Source organism: Physeter macrocephalus, chromosome 1, assembly GCF_002837175.3.
Source record: "Physeter macrocephalus isolate SW-GA chromosome 1, ASM283717v5, whole genome shotgun sequence".
Lineage (NCBI taxonomy): Eukaryota > Metazoa > Chordata > Mammalia > Artiodactyla > Physeteridae > Physeter > Physeter macrocephalus.
Window position 1 is genome coordinate 81,853,446 of NC_041214.2, and position 10,124 is coordinate 81,863,569.

The following is a 10,124-nucleotide window of genomic DNA, read 5'->3' on the forward strand; positions in this document are numbered from 1 at the left end:
CACATGTTCAACAGCCATAAAAAAGAACCAGTTACTGACATACATAACTATATGGATGTATCTCAAAAACAATATGTTGAATGAAAGAACCTACTAGACACAAAATACATGCCATGTGCCTCCAGTTATGTGACATTCTAGCATTGTGAAGTCCAGCATGGTAGCCACTAGCCACATGTGGCTTTTTAAATACAAGTTGATTAAAATTAAATAAAAATTAAAATGCAGTTTCTCAGTCGCATTAGCCATATGTGGCTAGTGGCTACCATGTCAGACAGTGCAAATGTAGACTATTTCCTTCATCACAGAAAGGTCGATTGGATAATGTTGTTCTAGAAAACATACGTCTGATACATAATGACAAAAAAAACAAGAGAGTGATTGTTTAGGGTCAGTGGTGAAGAAGGATTAACCACAAAGGGGAGCTTTTAAGGTAATGGAAATGAGAGGATTTGGGGGGTAATGAAATATTCTATGTCTTGTTTGTGGTAAAGACTACATGGTATATAATATGTCAAAATTCCTCAAATGGAACGGTAGAATTAGTGAATTTAGTGAATTTCATTGTATGTAAATTATACCTCAATAAAGTTGATTCTAAAAAGTCAAGTGGTTCATGGAAGTTCTTTTTTAACCACTTATAGTAATTATTAGATGCGTTTTTGCAAAGATATAAACATGTTATTTGTCCACTAGACCGTATTTTGCTAGTCTCTGGAAATACAGAGATGAATCAGATAGCAAACCCGCCCTCAAGTTGTTCACGGTCCAGTACAGGAGATGGGTCTTATGCAAAAATAGCTCAAATCCAGGAAGAAAGTAGCAGGTGCCCTTTCACAAGTGAAAATATCATGATTTAAGACATTAGAGGTAGGGTAGCTTCCTTTTACCTAGAGGGATGAGAAAGGCTTCCTGTTCTTTGAAGTATTTGTGAGATATATGCACATGGGGTTTAAAAACATTCTGGATGGAAGACAAAATATGATCCAAGGTGGGGGACAAAACAGAAAAGTATGTCACCCAGTGGATAGAGTGCATAAAGGAGAGCAGTTAAGAAGTAATTCACATGGATATGAAAGAGAAGCGTTTGTGTTTTGAATACCTGAGTTTAGCAAAGTGCACATATTTGGCTGCTAGGCGCTAAAAGGAAAAAGTGTACTTTTATCTAACATTGTGTCCAGAGTTCCGGGCCCTCAATGTTACTGTTTCCATAAGCTCTCTACTTTCTCCTCCTCTTCCTACAAATCAAAAATCTTCACAAACAACATCATTCAAAGGTGTAGGTCATGGTCAGGAAGGCAATTACCTTCTCCCAGCCTAATGCGTAACTTATTCTATTACAATCTCTACCTAAAAGACTTAAGGTGTTGGAAAAGCATCTAACTTGCACAACAAAGAAATAATTTATGCATTTGTATAGTAACCTGAGCCTCCCTGGGTGAAGAGGGCTGTAATATAAATGTAAGTGGCAATTATGGTAATTATAGTATAATTGTCACTTATTTTCCCGGGTTCTGGATGGTTGTGTGCCATGGGTGTGCTGTTGAATCCTGGAGAGTTTGCCTTTTGCCCTTGGTCAGGGTAGCTCTCTGAATTTATTTTCACAATGCAATAGGAACCAGTATGTTTCATAATTATTTACATAAATTTTTACCACTTAGTATCTGTCCCTCTTACCTAATAATTTTAGGATTTTTTAAAATAACAACTATTGATGTCAGGGCATACATTTTAAATGGTCTTTTTAATAAATTAGGCTATAAAACTTTTGAAATTAAAAGCATACTAAGAATGTTTGCAAATTAATAATTTCTCTGGGAGCCTAGAGCCTCTGCTGGTAAGTTAAAATATTTGGAAGAGCGCTGCTTATTTCCTAGAAGTATATAAAAAGCGGGCCTGGGCTTCCCTGGTGGCGCAGTGGTTGAGAGTCCGCCTGCCGATGCAGGGGACACGGACTCGTGCCCCGGTCCGGGAAGATCCCACATGCCGCGGAGTGGCTGGGCCCGTGAGCCAATGCCGCTGAGCCTGCGCGTCCGGAGCCTGTGCTCCGCAACGAAAAAAAAAAAAAAAAAAAAAAAAAAAGTGGGCCTGAAAAGAGCACTAGGTCTTGCTACTCAAAATGTGACACAAGAACCAGCAGCACCAGCAGCAGCTGGGAGCTTGTGAGAAATGCAGAGTCTCAGGAGACCTCACCCCAGACCTACTGAACTAGAATCTGTGTTAACAAAGTTTCCAGGTGACTCGCAGGTGCATCAGCATTTGAGAAGCACTGCATTAGAGATCATTATTTCACCTCTCATTTTATAAATGGGAAAGGCCAGGCACTTGATGGGACTTGGCCATGCTCAAAGGAAATTGAGTATTTTTAATTTAAGAACTCTATATACTCCGGTCGTCTGTATTTGCTAAGAGCAGGGAATAAAGCCAAACACTTTAACTCCAATTAACAAATCTATAATTAATTAGTAAAATGATCTTCCCTCAAATTTTCCATTTTGTAGAACAAGCTGTTTGAATTGGCTGGGGCTCAGGCCGGCATATTTGTGAATTTCACAATTCACAGATGTTAGACACTCTCAGGCTAAGTAAGGAAGAGAATGTGGAGTTTTAAATAGCTTCTCCCTTCTATCCTGGCTGAAGCAATAAATAAAATATTTTTATGAAACATATTTTGAACCAAAATTTCTCAAAAGGAGATGGCAAATTGCTCTGGAAATGACTTTAGATTATCTTACAACTTTGACAACTTCTGATGTCACCAATTTACAGGTAACCTATGGTTGGGGGTGAAAGGAGGTTATGAACTTGCCATGTTAGTGACACTTGGGCACGCTGTTTGTTTGTTTGTTTGTTTTTCTGTTGGAGTCTATTTTAATTTAGCTTCTGAAACATATTTCATTCAATATCCAAATCCACAAAACCATGATAGGTTTACAGCCTGTATTCAGAAAAGAAGTGAACTATTCTGTATGTAAATTTTTTGATATTATATTAATTTGTGGATATATGAACAAGTTAACGGTTTTACTCCAAAGTAGCTCGAGCCAAAGCAAAACCAAAACCAGCAAAAACAATGACATAAAAAAGAGAGTGGGAGAGACTGAGAGAGATGGAAAGAACTCGAATGTTTTCAGTAACAGGCAATTTGAAATAATTTTGTAAGCTTTAAAATAGTTGAAAATAGTGTATTATTTTCCATTTTAATATTACTTTAAGAAAATTATGTGTGTGTGTTTGAGGTAGTATATTTGAAAAACTCAGTAAAGGTTATTTTTTTTTTTAATTTAGGGAAAGCAAAGCTAAGGGGATGTGAATGGGTATCTCTTTTAGTTGAGACGAAGAGTGAGTTCTAGGTTAAATATAATCAAGGAATTTCCCTGTCTTTGCTATTTGAGATTGTGACCACAACAGGCGGTTGGCTGAAAGGGAGAATGAAGGGTGGGGGGAAGTGGGGGTGGAGGTGGAGATGAAGAAAAAAAACAAAACAACTTCCTAAGCAGCTCTGTGAAATATTTAGCTCCAGAAGCAGTTACAGAAGCCCTCAAATCAAATCAGTATGCAGAGACAAGGAAACATTAATTAGCTGGAGCAGGGTGGACACTCATTAGCTCTTGTTCTGTTGTGAAAGTCCAGGCTGCTGAAATTAAACTCTGATGCCATTCATGCCAGCATCCAATCACCAGAGAGAACAGAAGTTCAGAGATGACTCCAAGTTGCCAACAAGTGTGGCCACTATACGACAAGGACTCTAAAGCCGTGGTAGAGGGGGAAGAACAACTTTAGAGAGGATGCCCAGCTGGTAAGATTCGACTGTTTCTGATGTTTTAGTCCCTTGATGAATCTCATTGGCTCAAATCAAGAAACGCTCCGCCTCTTTGCAAATGTGTGTGAAGGGGGGAAGTGTCTACACTTCTATGTCTGATAGCATTTGACCCTATTGCTTTTAGCCTTCTGGCTTTATATCTATGTATACACAGGTATATGTGTATATGTTATAATACTGTTCTCCATTTGTTGATATCAAAGAGAGTTGAAGGAAATGAATTTTGAAACTTCACGGTGTGCCACCCTACAGTACTGTCCCGACCCTTACATCCAGCGGTGAGTTTAAACGTGACGTAACTTCTATCAAAACTTAATTGGAGTGCCTTGTGTATGATGAGTGTTTCTGCTGTGTACAAAGAGCAGCCTCTCTTTGTTTATGAGCACAGTATTATTTTGCACTTTCTGTGGACTTAAAGTGGTCTGTGGGCATCTCTTCTAGTTTTCTTTTTTAGTTCCTATCTGGATGTACAAAGTAACAAACTTTGTAGACCATCTTCCCATGGTTTCTTAAAAAGTGGTCACACCATGTTAAGATGTTTAAAATCTGCTATTTGCCTGGATCAGCACTCACCAACCCAAGAAGAAGACATTTCATTGGACAGGAATAGAATAGTCTGTGGATGATCTTCAAGTCCAAAGAAACACAGAATAATTTTGATTTATACCTTAAAAATAGATAAATAGCCATTGTTATACCAAACAGATTGTAGCTTGTCATTTTGGCTCTGTGACATATTTTCTTCTTGATTTGTTTCGTAACAAACATCATCTTTTGACAAATCTGACTTTTAAAACTTAACAATTATACTCAATTTTATTTCTGTTTATAGGAAGGAACGTTTGCCTAGCACTAAGAGGGAATATTAGTGAGCATGCACGATGTGTGTGTGTGTGTGTGTGTGTGTGTCTGTGTGTGTGTGTGTGTGTGTGTGTTTCAAATTAGAGTTTGCTATTTTTAAACTGGTAAATGAAATCTGAACAGTGTTTTTCCAGTCATAAAGTTATGGGAGATATTCAAGTCGTATGTAGCAGTGTGATGTTGTTAATTTAACAGCATGAGATTTGATGTTGGAATTTCATACTTTACTTTCTGAGACTAATGAGGGAGGTCCTCTGATTGCTGAAAACGGTGTGGTTCCAAAGGGGTTAACTTGTCATTCACCATGGTGCCTATTAGAGCCTCATCCCAGCAGTCCAGTGGGCTCTCTGGCCAGGACTCACGGTCACATTGCTCAGGCAGTTAAGGAAACTGTGTCATCTTTTTTCATTAATAAGATTTGTCACCTTGTAAACATTAATGTGGACTATGTAGACGTAGCTTCTTTTCTTGTGAGATTTTTGGTGGGCTGTGTGAGATAGCAGAAGAGGAAAAGTAAGAGAGAAATGTAAATGGAATGGTTGACAAAGTAAGAAAAGAAAGGAAGAAAAAGGAAAGAGAGAGAGGAAGCAAGTTTGTGGTCCTCCGGGTTGAAATAGGAAATGTGAATGGTGATTTGATTCCTGCCTTGCTGTGTGCCATGAACAATAGTAGCAAAAATGAATGGCTCTGGAGTTCACGTTCTTACATAAGATTTCACTGGAGTTGGGGAGTGGGTGGATAAAAAGCAAAACACTAAAGATTTTCTAGTTCTCAAAATTTTTTCCAGCCTCAAAATTTTCTACTTCAATAAAATCTTTGAAATAATATTTCTAAGAGGATAATTGTGGCGAAACATTTGCTGTATAATGCTTCCCTTGATGGCATCTTTTTTAAAGTAGGTACATGGATCTATCTCAGCTCTGGAAGAAATTTTTTTCTATTGACTAGCAACCCGCATGTCAATTATGTACACCTCTGTCCAGAGGTATTTCTAGTGATTGATGAGGGAAGCCTGTAAATATAAATACATGAGGAAATTGCTTTTCGGAGTGTCCCAGAAACCGGCTAATTCATGGAGCAAATATCACCTCAGTTTTTGTCAGATTGTAAAATTTAAAATAATAATAGTACTTTAAAAATATTTTAAATTTTGCTGAATCCCTGAACTTTAATCATGGTGCGTGTCACTTTTGGGGAAGGGGGGGCATGTTGGGGAGCTGTGAGATGTGGGGCAGTGTGGTCAGGGAATATTTATTTGCCAAATAAATTGTTTTAGGCAAGATTATGTACTTTCCATTTGTAATAAAAATTTAATCCGCAAGTAAACGAAAGAAAAATATTTGTTGCCGAGCATCTACTCTGTGCAAGGCACTGGAAATACAAAAATGAGTAAAATATAGCTGTAGTGTTTATTTATTTAACTTTATAGTACTTATATATTTAATAACATATATTTGCCTCATATGTTTTAACTGCTTTGTCAGATATTTCAAGAACTGAATTATTACCATTTTTCTGTCTAGACTACTTAGTGAAAAATGAATGAATGAATAAGTGGGATATCACTATAAGAAATCTATAATACTATATATTGTCGAAGCAAGAATGAAACAATATTCTCTTTGATGCCTAAGGAGTGAATGAGTTTGAGCTGGTTTTTCTAAGCAGACAACCCTTGAAGTTCTCAGTTTACAAAATCTATTTTAAGTAAGACCAAATTTAATCATTCCATAATCATAGTCATCTACATAGTTAAATTTGTCTTTTTCCTGACCTTGTCTTTAGAGAGAAATTATAAAAGAGAATTTTCAAAAAAGGAAAGACCAGGATTTCTTGTTATTTTTAACTCTAAGCTACCTTAATGCATAAATTTCTTTTTATCAAAAAATAGAATAAATGAGAGCTGCTATTATCATTTACTACTGAATGTTAATGCCATTCCCCAAAAGTCAATTTTAATATACATTTCAAAGTATGATGGTAATCATTCTCTCAGTTAAAATTGAGATTTCACCCTCTGTTATTTTTTCTTTTACACCTGAACATATTGACACATTATGTATTTAGTTGTGCTCTGATGTGGATGCTAATTTACTCTAGTCTTTACAAAAACTTTTCTGAAAATCAAAACAGTACTTAAGCTATAGAGCTTAGATTTCCCCTTTGATGCTATTGACCATTACAAGAAGAAGAGAAGGTGGACAAATCACAAGTTTTGTCATTTTATTGCTAACTCAATTTTAACAAAAATTGATGAAATTATGCAAAATCAATAAATAAGAGCCAAAGGGTAAAGATACAGTTTCCTTATAAATTAAAACCATATACAATGAGTTCTGTTTACTTTTTGTTAGTAAATATTCAAAATGAATCTAAAATTTAGCATTTTACAAGTTAAACTTTTGTTAATTTATGGTTTGGGTTATAATTTGGGTCTTCTTGCACCCTTTAGTTTTTAGAATTGCCACCTAGTTTTTAACACAAATCTCTTTAACCAAGTAATTCTAAAAGACAGATTAAAATCCTCCAAATATCATTTTGAAACTAAACCAGTTAAAATGATAAAAAGGAATCCAGATTAAATTTTGAAACACTGTGATAGCTGAGGACTAAAAATAAGAGAAAGTAAAACATACTACTATTTGAACCACTTGTAAAATGATTTTGAGTTATTTTTTTTCAGTCACCCTCTACTCAAAAGAAGCTTGAACTGTTAAAGTACTGTATGGATGAGTAAGAAGTATTTCCTGTGTAAATTACATATTGATTGTGAATTTTATGCTTTACTAGCTTAAAGGTCAACTTTATTAACTGTATTTTCTAAATATATCCCAAAAGGAGGAGGAGGGGAATGGGTGACAGTGAACTTACAATGGAGGATCATTTTATTTGTCAAATGCAATCGCATAAAGACAGATGTAGTTTTGTGTTGAGTGTCTTCCACTTGCTGCTCCACATCCACCCTACATCCTTCTTGCTCTGAATCCCAGGAAGCTGACTTATGAAGATTGCATTGACAGTTCCTTTCTCCTCTGGTTTCCTCTTGGGTTCAACCAGTGGGCACCTCTAGCAGGAGATCGAAGGGAAGGAGGAGAGTGAATTTGGGGTATATGTTTCCCTGCTGTTCTGCTAGGTTTTCTACTAAAGGCTGCAGGTCCTGTAGGGGCTCTTACCACAGTTCCGGACATCTCGAGTTTAAGTAACTGCTCTCTCCTCTCCTTTTCCTTCGAGCATAGGAGTGGTAACCATTTCTAAACACTGCTAACTCCAAAAAATCATACCCTATTTCTTCTCCCTTGATCAATAGTCCCTTTATTAAACTACCTCCAACTGCTCTTTTTTCAAATGCTCTTTTTCCTCCCAGCATCATACCCAGTAGAAAAACACATGAAAAAGGTGCCCATAGTGTTGTTTACGTGAACATGGAAACTTCAAAAATTGATATAACATTTAAAAATATAATTGCTGATGCCAATTAAGGATGTATCCATCCATTTCAATGAGCAGGCCAGTTTTTGATAAGGCTAATCCATTAATTTTAGCTAGCTCCAGAATCACTAAGTTTCTTTGTCTGACTGAAAGGAATGAGCTGACATGCTGCAGTCTGTGAAGGCTGTTATGTCAGTACTTGAAATGAAGCAAGGCAGAGGACAGGAAGAGCTGGTTCATAAAGAAATACAAAGGTACAGTTTATCAGCAGGGACTAATGTAGCCACCAGTTGTAGTCAAGAAAAATCTGCCTCCAACCCTTATAATTTTCACAAGAATACATGTCAAAAGACCTTTATGACCCACTGTAGTTAGCCAAAAGTATGATGTATTATAATTCTGTATGCCACTCCTAAGCTGTGAGTGCATTTCAATGGCAGAGAGGCAGGGAAGTGTGTCAGCTGAGGGCACATAGGACTTGTCAAAAGACTATTATCCAATAGTCTTAACTCCACCACTCATTGATTATGTGACCTTCATAAAATCACTTGAGCTATCTAAATCAAAGTTTCTTCATGAGGTAAGTAGGGATAACAACTTCTGGCCAACTGTTCACACTAAGACATTGAGAATTAAATATTAACCCAACCAAAGTCTGAAATGCATCCCCTTAGGGTATTGCTCAGCTCTGCTCTTGTGGGTATGGCACAACAGTGAACTGGAAATTCCTTCCCAGCGACAATTGTGTCCTCATGGAGGCATACCTTAAGTTCCATTTTGCTCTATATCATCTTTAAATTAAGCACAAAGATGATTATGAGTCTTGACATGATCTTGACTTGTCCCAATTCTTCTGCTTTAGAATTAAGAAATCTAAAACCTTAGAGAGGTTAAGTGATTTGCCCAAAATCACACACACAAAAATAGTAGCAGAACCAAGTCTAGAATTCAAGTCTCTTCCCTGTTCAGTGCTATTTCTACCACAGAACATAACATTTTATTAGATCTGTATAGAACTTTTTGATTAACAAAGTGTTTTTCAACACATTACATAGCTGATCCACTGAGGCAGGTGTGGTAAGCAAAATAATGGCTTCCAGAGATAGCCACGTCCTAATGCCCAAAACCTGTGAATATGTTAACTTACACAGCAAAGGGGTATTAAGTTGCAGATGGAATTAAAGCTGCTAATCAGCCGACCTTAAAATAGGTAGATTATCTTGGACTATCCATGTGGAACCCAATGTAATCACAAGAGTCCTTAAGTGGAAGTGGAAGGTAGAGAAAGAATAAAAGTGATGTGAGGTGAGAAAAGACTCAACAGATTTTGAACATAGAAGAGCATCAGGAGCCAAGGAAGGCTGGCTGTCTCTCGAAGCTGGAAAAGGCAAGGAAGCACATTTTCCTTTACAGCCACCAGGAGGAACACAGTCTTGCCAACACCTTGATTTCAGCCTGGTGAGATCTGTATCAGGCTTCCAACCTATAGAACTGTGAGATAATACATTTGGGTTGATTTAAGCCACGAGTTTGTAGTAACTAGTTACAGCAGCAATAGGAAACGAATTCACCACGTAACGGATTTTTATCCTCAAATTGTAGGTATGGAAACTAAAACTTTGTTTTGATTTGTTTGTTTAACTACAGTATTCCATGAGCTTATTTATTTTCTTGGTGCTGAGTGGGGAAGATAGAAGGTATGAGTAAGATACCATCCTAGACCTCAGGGAATCCAAAGAAGAACATCACACATAGAAATACTACAGTGAAATGTCTATTTAGGTCTTCTGCCCATTTTTGGATTGGATTGTTTGTTTTTTTGATATTGAGCTGCAGTTTGTAAATTATGGAGATTAATCCTTTGTCAGTTGCTTCATTTGCAAATATTTTCTCCCATTCTGAGGGCTGTCTTTTCGTCTTGTTTATGGTTTCCTTTGCTGTGCAAAAGCTTTTACGTTTCATTAGGTCCCATTTGTTTATTTTTGTTTTTATTTTCATTTCTCTAGGAGGT

General features: G+C 36.8%; 1 protein-coding gene across 16 annotated transcripts in view; it reads left to right on the forward strand.

Moving 5' to 3' along the window:
* Positions 1-3,571: 3,571 nt before the first annotated feature.
* The window catches only part of TP63 (tumor protein p63), a 235,575-nt gene continuing 229,022 nt past the window's right edge, over positions 3,572-10,124 (forward strand). For 3 of the 16 annotated variants that reach the window (XM_028492237.2, XM_028492241.2, XM_028492260.2), the window contains exon 1: positions 3,849-4,101. In XM_028492237.2, coding sequence (XP_028348038.1) covers positions 4,040-4,101 — 62 coding nt within the window. In that variant the 5' untranslated portion in view covers positions 3,849-4,039. Of the gene's footprint in view, positions 3,800-3,843; positions 4,102-4,655; positions 4,692-10,124 lie in introns of those variants that run through there. The other 13 variants (XM_055084489.1, XM_028492239.2, XM_028492229.2 and 10 more) reach the window with 12 other exon arrangements.